Source organism: Hippocampus bargibanti, linkage group LG18 (genome assembly GCF_051943395.1).
Source record: "Hippocampus bargibanti isolate YZ-2025 linkage group LG18, ASM5194339v1, whole genome shotgun sequence".
In the NCBI taxonomy this organism is placed as follows: domain Eukaryota; kingdom Metazoa; phylum Chordata; class Actinopteri; order Syngnathiformes; family Syngnathidae; genus Hippocampus; species Hippocampus bargibanti.
Window position 1 is genome coordinate 6,838,967 of NC_142751.1, and position 14,360 is coordinate 6,853,326.

Genomic DNA, 14,360 nt, shown 5'->3' on the forward strand with positions numbered 1-14,360 from the left:
AGTGAAGAGATGAGACAGAAGCTCTTCCTTCACTTTTTGTTAGTTTTTTTTTCTGAACAGTCCTGACAATTTCCCTGAATATTCCTACTGTCCAGTCAAGGTTAGAACAGTTTTGTCTGAAACCTCATCACATTACAAAACAAACACTGTGCTTCCTTCACACAAAAGCCCACAAAAGCATCAATCTGAGAAAAAATGTGAGCTTCCTCTTCGCTCACACACATGCACGCACGCACGCACGCACACGCACACACACACACACACACACACACACACACACACACACACACACACACACACACACACACACACACACACACACACACACGCGCGCGCGCGTGGATGATGTAGGCCGAGAGAGGAAAGAGCGGAGGAAGCTGGGACAAAGCAGGCCGAGGTCACAGAAAAGCCGGACTCCCGCTGAGCCAAATAGGCAGCTGACACCATGTGCATTCAGCACTCGTTAAGTGATGATTAATGAGGTCAGCCGTTGAAGAATAAAAATAACTCTACCGGTGAGATTGATGGAGAAAACAAACAAAAGACAAATTTTGACAGGAAAAAGTCATTACGTAAAATAAACAGCACCCGACCCCACCCAAAAAAAACAAAAAAAAACAAAACTGAGTTTTCAATGAAACACTACAACAACAAAAAATACACTTTTGACAGAAAAACAAAAAGCATGCAGCAGCTGCTGCCTTTCGTTCATTTTATTCATTTCTTGAAGATTCGCATTTATAAGATATTCTCCCAGGATAAATGCTTTATCTTCTCGTCAAGATGACAAGAGTATCTATACGCGAACACTTGCAGAACAAATTAAACAAAAACAAGGAAATTGTACAACCAACAGCCCAAAAGCCCAAAACCAAAAACACAGCAAAAATCCAATAAAAGCTTGTCCAGATTTCCTATGAATTCTAGATTAAAGTCAGAATCAGAATCAGAATCAGAATACCTTTATTCGTCCCGCAATGGGGAAATTTGCAGAGTCATCCCTTATTTTTTCATGTACAAATATCCAGATTTAATCAGAAGTTTAAATTGATATAAACTGAACGTGAAGAACCAAGAGACAACACCAGGACACACTTTGTTATCCTTGCTGTAAACTAATGCTATGTGGTTTATCGATTAAAGCATTGTGCAACTGAATATGTGTATGATATTTTTTGTGTCTCTTTTAAACATGTCTTTTTCAGAAGGCAAACAATCATAAGCAGCCTCACCCCCCGTCAATCAGTCAAAACAAGCCTCTGCTACTCTCTGGCAAAAGCAGTCCAGCCATTAGAAACATCAGCAGGTGACTGCTCAGAACACAATCTGAAAGTAAGAGTTAGACTGAAGAGCGTTATCACTTACTGAGGATGGTAAACCCGGTGGGACCTTGCGGACTTTTTTGGGATGGATTTCTGAAAGAAAAGAAAATGAAAGGTGAGTTTAACTTGCAAGTCTCATTTAAAAAGGGCTGCTTTCATTTTGATTGAATCATTCTGGCAATGGGCAAAGACTCTGAAAAAAACTACTTATCAGTGTATTTACAAAGATTGCAAACACCGGGGACAAAAATAAGATGGCAGGAGGGCCTGGAGGAATTCACCACTAAAACTAAAACCCCCCAAAAAAAACAAAACAAAGGCTACTTTTCTTTGTCGACTTGCTTTGATAAAAGAAGAGGTTATATTTATTTTGTTTTGTATTCGGACTGTCATCTATTCTTTCAAAAGGAGCAAAGGAGCAGTCCATTAACTGGGAAGGGGAGACTTTGATGGAAAAATGAAAGAATATTTTGGGGAGGAAATTGGCCCAGGATCATTTGTGTGTGTGTGTGTGTTTCCTGTGTCCTATCAAGGCAAACATGACCAAGGCTACACTTTAGTATTATTGTCCTGAATGTTCTCCTCAAACACCTCAAAGCAGACATGGCACGCCGCATGCCACACACACGTCAACAACTTTCAATCCATAAAGGAATTTGGAATGAATGAAATGAAAAAATAAAAAGTAAATAATGATTGTCCTCATTGTTGCTTGGTTAAATGGTAACATAAAAGGCGCGCACACACACGCATACGCACACACACACACACACACACACATACACACGCACGCGCGCACGCGCACACACACACACACACACACACACACACAACACACACACACACACACACACGCACACAGGCCCTCCCCCTAACACACACGCACACACGTACACAGGAATTCAAAGCCAGAAGCACAACATCAATATTCAAACAAACAGAAACCAAGACTTCACCAAAATCGGAAGAATGACACCTTAACCACAAATTCCACCTCAATTGTTACAAATTGCTGTTCACGGAATGTTAAAAAGATGATTACGATCACTTAAAACCAATTGCGGGGCAGAAGTTAGCATGGATGCTTTGCGATTAATTATGCTGGTTTAAGGCAGAATATTGCAATTGAAGTAGACTCGACTCTTTTTGTATTGTTTTTTTTTTTTTTTTTTTTTTGCTTCAGACTTATCAATTACAAAAAAGGGAAGCTTCATTGAAAAAAAGGTGGGGCTCAAATTGTTATCGACACACCAAGTATGTTTTTTTCTTGTAAAGAACATACCAGATATTACATAACCTCAAAACTATGGAAAAAAATGTCCAAGGGACACTGATATCAAATACAAGCATTTTATTTATCATACCACAAGGAATGGAAATTTGAAGGGAATCCACAGTGATCAAATTTATGTTCCACAATTTAGATATTCTTAATAATTTATGTAGGGAAGAGAGTTTATTTCTAAGGATTGCCTTGACAACACTCCTCAATCCAAAGTGACATCTTACCCATGGAGTCCATATGTAGTAGTCTCCTGCGGGGATTGCTGCCGTAATGCTGGTAGTACTGACCAGGCGGCTTGGTGGGCGAAGTGGCACCGGGACTCCCCAATGCCATCTCACCGCCCAATAATGACTGCTCCAAACATAGAGTGGGACACAAAAAGAGGGTTTGTTCATCCAATCATTGTGTCGACAGCACAAAATAAAATAAAATAATAATAATAATAATAATAATAATACATACTTAAACAAATAAATAGATAATTACAATGCGACACAATACATATTTACAATTTACAATACACAAGTAATAAATCGATACAAAGAAACAGAGAAATAAATAAATAAATAAATAAATAAATAAATAAATAAATAAATAAATAAATAAATAAATAAACAGTTCAAGCTAAAGATAAGTGTCACTGTATCGCTCTCAAGACAGATCAGGAATTGCTCAGGTTCATCAAATTACTGGAGTAAATGCTCTACACCTGTATGGGATGGTCGTCAATGGTGTGAACAAATTGCTAATTTCAATATCAATGAAAAGGCATCGGCATTGACAAGCTACAAATTCAGACAGGATCGCAGAATACTAAGAAAATTGGAGATTTTGGCGCTCGGACAAGGAAAGGATGACTGAAGCTGGCAGAAAGATAAGTCTGACATCACATGGTAATCGTGGTCCTTAAATTGTTCATTCAATAAATAGATCAATTGCATTAATTTGTACACCTGATCCAAGATGCCAACACTATTTTCTTGCTTGGACACACACTCTCTCTCTGTCTCTCTCTCTTTTCTGTGTTCGTTCCTCACTCTCTTTGAATGTATTTGTCATTTTGTTGTTGTTTTTTTTAAGGCTGTGGATTCAGCGAGAACACGTAGAAGTTAGAGCTAGGAAATTGTAAGCGGGGTGCATCTATAATTGAACTGGTTGCCTGAGAGATCCTAATCTCAACCTCTAAGATTTTTCCAGTTCCATTGAGCAAGGAATCAAAGCCCCAACCCACGCTGATATCGTTTCCTTGACAGAAGGGTCCTCTCAGGCAATAAAACTGAAATCATCAAAACAAAATGTATCCAGTAACCTTCACTTTGGAAATAAAACCAAGAGTACTTTCTACAACAAATACAAAAACAAGTACTATGACTGCCACTATTACTACTAGTTCAATCAATATTTAAATAATTAGCATGCTTATTAGGAATTGGAAATTTAGAAGAAAAAAAAAAGAAAAGGTTTGACTCAGTCCAGAAAAGAAGCAGAGACACTGCTTGAAAGCCAGATAAAGATAGAGAACAACAAAGAAAAGACAATGTGAAGCTATTTACAATACCTTCGTGAATTCAACATCAGGCTGCTAAATGCAGACTTGGATTGGAACTTCTCCTCTGTGCTGCCTGTTCCATCCACTAACTGTGACCCGATTTCCCAACTCCCAGTTTCCAGCATTGTCGCTCTAATTAAGTTCAATCATTCTGCGGCAACAAGTGTCGGCTGGCCTGATCAGTGGAGGAGCGAAGGCACAAATAATACCAAAAAGAAAAAAAGGGAAGATGGATAGAAACTTTTTTTTTCGAAAGGGAGCCGTAAAAAGTTATTGAGGAAGAAAGAGGGGAAAAAACATCACCCCCTCTGTTCTTCTATAAATAGACTCTTCCACTACTCCGTTAAATGGCATGCTTTTTTTTTACCCCCCAGCTTTGTCATAAAGTAATTAGCGTGCAGTGTTTCTCAAGCAGAGGGTGGAGGACTGTATTGGTGAAGGTGGCAGGGGATTCTTTTTCAGACTAATCTGAATTCTGATCAGCATGTTGGTCTTCTCTGTGCTAAAAACTGATGGGCCAAGACGGGCTTTTCTCATGCTAAACAGGGTCTAAGTAGGCCAATTACAGGGCCAACCTCGGCCCCGGTGCCATTCTCCTACTTAAAACAAAAGGGTCCTTGTCTTAAATAAAGTCAGCCTCACACACAAGCAGGAGTCAGACACAAAGGCAAGACCAACACGCGCGCACACACACACACAGCATCTCCGTCATCTTGCACCGTGAGACCGTGTGTCATCTGGGGGTGAAAAGGGGGTTCCCACTAAAACAAAAAGAGTCTCATTGATTGCGCTGCTTTTCTTTCTTTTCTTGTTTTATCCTCTTGTACTTGAGCACTGAGCCAGGCCAGACGGTCGTCCTGGCAACTAGACGAGCTGGAGGAGAGACAAAATACCCATCTGTCTGTCTGACTGTCTCTCTTTACCTGCTTGTCTCCTGCTCATCATCCACGGTGATATCACTGTGGGCCCCAACCGGTGATGGTTGGAGGGAAGTCCGAAGGGAAACCCAAGTCCGTTCAACTTATGACACGTTGTCACGCAAGGACCTTGACATACAACCATTCATCCATTTTCTGATGCGCTTAATCCTCACAAGGACCGCGGGGGTTGTACTGGTGAAATTGAACCCAATACCTCTGCATTGTGAGGTCGACGTGCTAACCACTCGACCACCGGGCCAACAGACTTTGGCATTTGAAAAGTTATGCTTTTCCTTGCGCTCCACACGAGCTAAAAAAACATGCAACACTGTCCGTACTGATAACTGAACTGTGTACATGCTTTCTGCCCACTTTTATTCACTCATTCACTGCCATTCCGGAATGTATTCAGAAATATGAAAACCATGATGTGGAGCGCCATTTTCGAATTTGTACAGGTTTTGTTTTTTTCTTGTGTGTGTGTGTGGGTGGGGGGTCTGTAGTCAAAAAGAGTCTAGGGGAGAACGGCGCAGATATACGCAACGAGAGGGACACAGAGGAGAGTCTCTATCAAGACATCTGGCAAAATGCAACTGGCAGAGTTCTGTCAATCTGACCTTCATTAATTAGGCTTGTTGTCTTGCCGGAGCGGTGATGATACTTGTTTAGCCAGACCATCAGTGAGTCATTGAGTATGCTTGAATAAAAAACATCTTCTAACAGTAAAGTATGAATAAGTGTGTTTATTTTTGTCATTTCTTAAAATGACGGATTTCACTGATGACCAGTGTTTCGCTGAAAGAAATGCAGCATTAATCTGATTTTAAACCATCCTATGGTGGCACAAAGGAGACTTTAATGGTTATTTTTTAAGTAAATTCAAAAGCAGGGATTATTTTTCACTTAGAATTATTATTATTATTATTATTATATTTTCTGGTGTATTAGGCGCACCGGAGTATAAGGCGCACCATAAGTGAATGAAAAAGGTTTTCTAAACATAATACTGTATATAAAAACAGAAACGTTTTCCAAATATAAGGCACACTACATCATGAAGCACTGCTATAGAGGCTGAGGTTAGGCACTACTTCTACTAAGGGAAAGGGAGTCGGTGGCTGCTGACAGTAGTTGCGAGACCTGTTGTGGCTCAATATTACTTCCCATATAAGGCACAACTGTGTATAAGGCGCAGTTTCATCTTTTGAGGAAAATGAAGGCCTTATACAACGGGAAATGCGGTATTATTATTATTATTATTATTATTATTATTATTATTATTATTATTATTATTATTATTATTATTATTATTATTATTTCATTACAGTTCATTACATTTTTTTCATAGAAAACCACGTGAAAATACACCTCAAATTTCTATTTGGCACATATCTTTCTTTGAGCCAAAAGACACTCGTGTTGTCATGATGAGACAAATAGCGCCTTATTTTTTTTTCGCTTTAGAACATATGTATCATGTGCACTTATGCTCCCTTACGCTCACTTTTTTATGTGACTACAAAAGTCAGTTGGGTGTCATCAATTTTGGTCCACATTAGAGATAGAGCAAGAGTGTGAGAGAGTGTGAGAGAGAGCAGGAGAAAGAGATAGAGCAGAGAGAGAGAGAGCGAGAGAAACACCATGAATGACAATGAAATGCTTGCGAGGCACTGCTACACCTGTGATACACACATATTTCACACACACAAATTTGATGCACACAAATTTCCCACACACACACATGCACACAAGCACACATTTGTCTGCTGTTGGTGACCTTCACCACTTTTTCTGCCGCTGCCCATAACAATTCCAACCATTTTTAGAATTTATTATGTGACCCCTATCTTTCGTGCCTGATCTTAGCAGTGTGTCAGATCCCCCCCATCATTATCTAAGACCCCCTCCAAACGCAACCAAAAAAAACTTTCACAATCTTTGACAAACACCAGAGCCAAGTGTGAAACTAAAAGCCAAATTAACCCAAAACTCAAACAGTACAAATCTCTTTGATTGCAGATTAACTGAAGTCATTTGAATCTGCCAGCTGTCACCATGTGAGCCCATCTTCTACTCAAAATGTTATTTTACAATGTTTTTTCATTTCTTTTATTCTGAGGACAGAATTTTCACTAACAGCCAAGGATGAAGCCAAAAGGATTTTGGACTTCAGCCCAGCATGTAAAATTATCTGCCATTTCCAAACAATTTCCATCACGAGCCATTCAGACTGTGTGGCAGAATCATTTGACTGCCGCTTGGTGGGAAAATGGCCAGTGATGCAGTAATATTTGATTTTTTTTTTTTCCTTCAACATTCGTTGTAACCTCACATTGAGACCACAGCTGCAGAGGAGAGACGATTGTGAATAAAACATCGGAGAATCGATTACAAAGGCAGGAATTCATGGGCGATTGGAATGGAGAGATGGTGCAGGGATGGCAGAATATGGGTGGCTGCTTTCCGAGTGCTTAAGTAGGCAAGCCAGAAAGATGCATTGATGATAATCTACCCACCGACGTGTTTCGAGCTACTTCATGTATACAATCTTAAAAAAAAGGGAAAAAAGAAATGAAAGTACAATAAAGCGCACCAGAGTATAAGTTGCACCCCCAATGAAAGGAGTATTCTGTTCTTATCCTGTGATTGGAAAGTGTCCCTGAGAGTTTTGAAAGGCGCTGATGAATGAAATGTATTATTATTATTATTATTATTATTATTATTATTATTATTTTAAAACTATTTCCTTATATAAGGTGGACTATAAGGCGAACCTTCAATGAATGAATTTTCTTCCAAATATAATATATAAATAGATAACAGTTTTCCAATATAAGGCACAACACATTATAAGGCACGACAGTAGAGGCTGGGGCATTACTACATCTACGCAGGGAAATGGAGTCGTGGCTGCTGACAGTAGTTGCGAGACTTGTTGTGGTTCAATATTACTTCACATATAAAGCACACCTGCGTATAAGGCGCAGGGTCATCTTTTGAAGAAAATCAGAGCTTTTGGGTGAGCCTTACACACTGGAAAATGTGGGTACACGAGCCTGCTGAAGATTATCAAGTATGACACAAATATATATATAGTATATATATCCTGAATTCAGCTAGGGTGGCCCGGTAGTCGAGTGGTTAGCACGCCGGCTTCACAGTGCAGAGGTCGTGAGTTCACTACCTGGTCCAGCCTTCCTATGTGGAGTTTTCATGTTCTCCCTGGGCTTGCAAGAGCTTTCTCCGGGTCCTGCGGTTTCCACCCACATTCCAAAAACATGCAAGGCACTCTGAATGAACAATCTAAAATTCTCCCTAAGTGTGAGTGTGAGCACGGATGGTTTTTTGTTTCTGTGTGCCCTGCCATTGGCTGGCAACCACTTCAGGATATCCCCCGCCTAGTGCCCAAAGACGGCTGGGACAGGCTCCAGCACTCCCTGCGACCCTAATATGGATAAAGTAGCCTGAAAAATGGATGGAATGGATGGATAAATCCAGCTAAGTGAACATTTTCCATTGAATGTACTTGCAAAAACGATGGCTGAATAAAAACTTCACTTCTTCTTTCATGGTGTATTTTCCTGAGGTCTAGCGAGGCCGTTCTACGTCCTCGACACGCAGGAAAAACTAACCAAAGGCAGCAAGCTTTTTTTTAGCACCCTGACATCAAAAAGCCCATATGAAAGCTTCAAAGTTCCAAATAGGCAATGTAACGGGGAAAAAAAGACAATTCTTGACTGAATTGTAATTCAAATGTAAACGTTCTTGATTAGGTGAATGAATATTCATGTAATATATAATCTCATGCACATGACAAGAGTCAAACAAGAATAGCGAAATAGCATGTCAACCATCGCCAACAAATTCTTCCATTCTTTGAAGAGGGAACTAAAAGTCACTTTCGGTTTCAATAATTTTGGACAACTCTGTATTCAGAAAAATGCATTGTGAAAACCTGCCCAAATATCATGAAGCCAACTGGAAACGGAGGTACAGGTTTTTATGAGAAAAATGAAATCACAGGAATTTATCTTGATGACCGTAAATAAAATTGGATGACTGGAATATTTATTTAATTTAATGCAATGTAATTTAATTTCAGTGGCCCGCATGGGCTTTCTCCGCGTCCTCCGGTGTCCTCCCACACTCCAAAAACATGCATGACAGGCAGATTGACCACTCCAAATTGTCCCTAGGTGTGAGTGTAGAGAGTGACTGTTGTACGTATTTGTGTGCCCTGCGATTGGTTGGCAACCAATTCAGGGTGTCCCCCGCCTCGTGCCCAAAGACATAGACTGAGATAGGCTCTGGCACCCCCCGCGACCCTAATGAGGAATAAGCGGTACGGAAAATGGATGGATGGATGTGTGTATTTATTTTTGCTTTGAAATATATAACTATTGAATAATATAAAAATAATATAATACATTATATAGAACTACAGTAATGTCTCGTTATATCGATATTCAAGGGAGTCCGAAAAATATCGATATAACCGGGACTATCGATATATCCGACCCTGTTTGCATGTAATTTTCTCTGTGCGTGCATAGAAATAGTATCGATATAACCGGGACTATCGATATATCCGATATCGATATAACGAGACTTTACTGTATATATAACGTTTAAATAATATAACCATTGAAATAGGTAGAATGTGTATAGATTAGATTAGATGAACCGAGCCTTTATTTATCTCATAGTGGAGAAATTTACATTTCACAGTAGTAAAAACAAAATACAGAAGCTGCTGCAAAGGCAGCCACTCACGTGGCGCCATCTTGGAGTAAAAAAATAAATAAATAAAATAATCTGACACAACACAAAGGACACAGACAGTCATTCAATTTTAAGCACTTTCTGCTCTTTGTCGATGAGAAGGTTTCTTCAGCCGTCATCTGTACAAAAGTGAAGGTTTCGGACGTTTCGCCTCCTATCCAAGAGGCTTCGTCAGCGAACTAAAGTCTGACTGGTTGTATCGGCCCCATTTATATATCCCTAATGTCCAGACCTGGTGGCGCCGGACACAGCTATGATAGGTCCCTACTCTCAGGTTGGGGGGGCGCGGGACCCTTGGATAGGAGGCGAAACGTCCGAAACCTTCACTTTGTACAGATGACGGCTGAAGAAACCTTCTCATCGATGGACCACTCCTGTACGACTGAGAGCTTACACAGACGTTTCTGCTCTTTGTTACATGAAGTAGTTCTAGATGAAAGAGGAGAGGATTTATTCCCCCAATCTGAACATGGTTTACAGTTATTAACGATTTTGTTTTTCAGAAGGCTGGTCCGAGTTGCTGCTTCCTAGACTATGTGTAACTTGCTAAAATGGTGTTGTTGTCTTGTTTTTCCCAGTTTATCTCGTCACAAAGGAGACCCACGATGCGGACCACATTCGGACCGCGTGTCGTAAAAAGATCGGTTCTGTACGAGAGTCTTGTACTCTTGTACTTTGGAGTGTTAAACGCTCCATTGCAAACGAAAGGTGTCATGTCGACGAGACATCTGTATCTCTCAGTGACTGAGCGGTTAAATAAAACGATCTAATGTCCCTCAGGGATCAATGAAACCTCATTCAAAGCGCAAACCAGTGCTGAAAAGGGAATATAATACATATTCATTACGCTTTCTAACAGCCTTTCATTCCACTGACTTTCACAAGGACATACATCCCTTTGATAAGCTTTAATTGATTAATAAATCCATAACATCGCTCTCAGGCAACCGACGAGGGTGGAACCTGCGTCGCATGACACTAGCATCAGTAGATCAACTGAATTATTAATTAGGATTTTCAAATGGCATTATGTAGTTAAAAGCGATCAGATTTGTTTTCCCCTTAATTCTATAAATTTCTTTATTAAAAGCCACAGGACACAAAATTAATGTTTTGTCGTGTCTGTGACATCAAGAATGACAATGTTTGCCGTCTACCTGGTCATCAACCATAAAAACAATACGGCTGTCGTTATTGGGATTTATAAGGAAGAAAAAAATAAACAAATAATCTGGAGTTGAGGTGAATTTATATATTGGGCCACAGTTACCAGCACTACCTTAGTTTGCTGAAGAAGCTCTTCGGATGAGGAGCGAAATGTCCGACATTTTCAAAGAAGTACAGATGATGGCTGAAGTAACCTTTTCATCAATGGACCACTCCTGTACGACTGAGAGCCTACACAGACGAATTGACTAAATTGTTAGAATTGAAATTTGCTGGTAAAAACTACTTTTCTTTGTAATTTTCCATCTTGAATCACTGTGTCTAGTAGCCGGGCGTTGATCTGTGTTGTATCTTACCGCTTGAACGCGTTTTGTCCACCGGGTCTTGTCATTTCTTTAGATTGCTGTGGCCCTGCTTGTGTGGCCCCATGAATGATTTGTGTTCCCAATTTTGTGTTTGTCATTGCCTTTTGGATTGTGCACATAATTTTCTTTCCCTGAGCAGCACTGTATATGTTCGCTTGAGAGGTTAAACTACATTGGTGTAATGGCAGTGACATCACTTAAAAAAGAAGACATCCACAATATGGGTGACTTTGTAGTAAATAAAATACAAATATGCTGTTATGATGCTATGATGAAATTGACCTTCCGTTAATCACTGACCTGGTGGCAGTGTGGGTTGGATTCTCTTCCATATGAATATGAACTCCTCTCTGTTTTACCTGCAGACAGAAGGAAAAAAAAGAGTGTAGTTAGACAGTGACATTTTATGTATAATTTACAGTAATATAAATAATAAAGTATTTCGTTGCTACTGCATTTACAGTGTGCATGTTTTTGAGGAATGTTTTTCACATTATTGTAAAAAAAGATTGATAGATTACTCCTGTTGGGTTATTTTGATCGCTTGTTTAATCTGTTCATTTGACCTATGAGCAAAATGAGTCAAAAGAAAGTATGACTCTTATTATTATTATTATTATTATTACGTTATCAATAAAATAGCATTTGTATCATAGCAGTCACAATTGCTAATTTATTCCAACATTCTTGCGTAAGCAAATGCTTTGACCTCCCACTTCAGATCAGTTTGTTGAGATCATAAATGACAACCACCTCTCCATTGACTCGTAAAATACAGGCAAAACAGTAATCACACATGACGGTGAGGAACACCATTGGCAGATAAGCGACCACCATTTTTTTAACACACAAATTGACCATGTCTCTGGGCAAACAGAGGCAGTTGATAAACCGAGAACATGTTGAGACCACCGCAGTGTTTTGACAAAGCAAAAAAAGCTATTTTTCCCCCTCAAGCTTCTGAACAGGCGGTCCCGCTCTCCTCGGAACTGTGGGACCACTTTAAGCCTATTTTTACCACGCAAACCTTTTTGGATAAAGCTTTAAATCTTCAGCCAGTCTAAATATCAAACCACCGCTAGTGTGTAATTACATTCTGCGGTTGGTGCAGCCATACGCGATGAAATGAAGGGCCTTTATAGCGAGCGTGTGTGGAGGAAAATGAAGCGTGTACATGGTGAAGGGTTTGAATCAGGCATGTATAGATGGGGCTGAATACACGCCAACATGGTAGTCGATGCAGAAGAGGTTGATAATTAGAGGCGTAGAAAGTGGCAATGTGGTTGGCAGTGTGTACATGTATGTGTGTGTGCGCGATTGTGTGTGTGCGCGCGTGCATGTGCGCTGGTGTGTATGTGACTAATCCAGGGGCCTCAGCTTCAGCTACCGCTGATGCCAGCTGGACTGGTTTGGCACATATACAAAGACCCCCTACCCCACCACAACCCTCTCCCACCACACACTCATCCACATACTGACAATCACTAGTACACAGAGCCACACGTAAATGTGCGCACTTCACAGTGCACATACAATATAGCCTGCCGTATATATACCAGTGTGTGTGTTGTGTGTGTGTGCGCGTTTGTATGTGTGTGTGTGTGCATGTGTGTGTGTGTGCGTATGCATCATTCTTGTACATTCAAACATAAAAAAATATTTAAACAATAAGTTCAACAGGAAGATTATATCATTCATCTCCCGCCACCGTTGTTATTTATTTAATATGCATGGATTTAAAAGTGAGAGGTAAGGTGCTTAGGGCGAGCGGTTGTATTTCTATTTCTTTGCATTATTTTGATTTTGTGAAATGAGATTACAGTCACACGTTATGTTGTATGTATCTTATTCTTGCCTGCAAAATGATCCAGATTATTGTACTTACAGATGATATGTGAGTTTTAAAAAAATACCTCCCACTCCCACAAATAAATATTGTTCATTTAGTTGTAGTGTCCTAGGGTGCTTTGAAAGGCGCTTGTAAATTTTTATTTTTATTTTTATTTTTATTTTTATTTTTATTTTTATTTTTGTTTTTGTTTTTTTATTTTATTTTATTTTATTGATAAATACATTTTAATAAATAGACATAAATAAATACATACATAAATAAACACATACATAATTAAATACATACATACATACATACATACATACATACATACATACATACATACAGACAGACAGACAGACAGACAGACAGACAGACAGACAGACAGAAAAAAAGCTGACTAAATAACAGAGATAACAGAAAATACAACAACATTCAAGTGGTGTCAATCTCATTCACTTTTCAATCCAAAACAATGTAACAATATTCCTGGAGAAATTCAACGTCACTAAAAATAAATAAATAAATACATAAATAAATAAATACATAAATAAAATGAATAAAACATAAAAATGTCTATTCAAAAAAGCAGGTTAAACTGACTAAAAGGCACATAACCTCAGCATATTCTTTGGCCTTTCAAGGTCATCTTTGTGACTTTAATCTGAAGGAAGGAAGGAATTTATTGACAACAAAAACTGAAAAAAGTACCTTGACAGTCAAAGACGTTTAAGGGACATTTCCATTAGCCCTACTCCACACCGGGATGGCCTTGCATGGCCCATGACGTTTGGTTTTCCATTCGACTTTTTACAGGCCGAGTGGTTCCAATGAAAGCACTTTCCAGAACCATCTCGGAAGAGGTTCTGAATTGGTGGCCGTCTGGGGCCTAGCGGGGCTCTGCCCTGACAGTTCTCTGATTAGTTGACAGTGATATATGGTGTATTTTTAAACTTTTTCCACATATAAGGCGCACCAGAGTATAAGGTGCATATTCAATGAATGAAAATATGTTTTTCAAATATAATATATAAATGCATCAATGTTTTCCTAAGGCATACCACATTATAAGGCATACACAAGGCTAAGAAAGCACGATTCCCAACAAACGAAACATGTCCGTCATGAAAATCATCATC

General features: G+C 39.4%; 1 protein-coding gene across 7 annotated transcripts in view; it reads right to left on the minus strand.

Moving 5' to 3' along the window:
• The window catches only part of tcf4 (transcription factor 4), a 153,768-nt gene that overhangs the window by 70,120 nt on the left and 69,288 nt on the right, over window positions 1-14,360 (minus strand). For all 7 annotated transcript variants that reach the window (XM_089019791.1, XM_089019792.1, XM_089019793.1 and 4 more), the window contains 3 exons: window positions 11,691-11,749; window positions 2,832-2,958; window positions 1,366-1,415 (listed from right to left, as the gene is read on the minus strand). In XM_089019791.1, coding sequence (XP_088875917.1) covers window positions 1,366-1,415; window positions 2,832-2,958; window positions 11,691-11,749 — 236 coding nt within the window. The remainder of the gene's footprint in view (window positions 1-1,365; window positions 1,416-2,831; window positions 2,959-11,690; window positions 11,750-14,360) is intronic.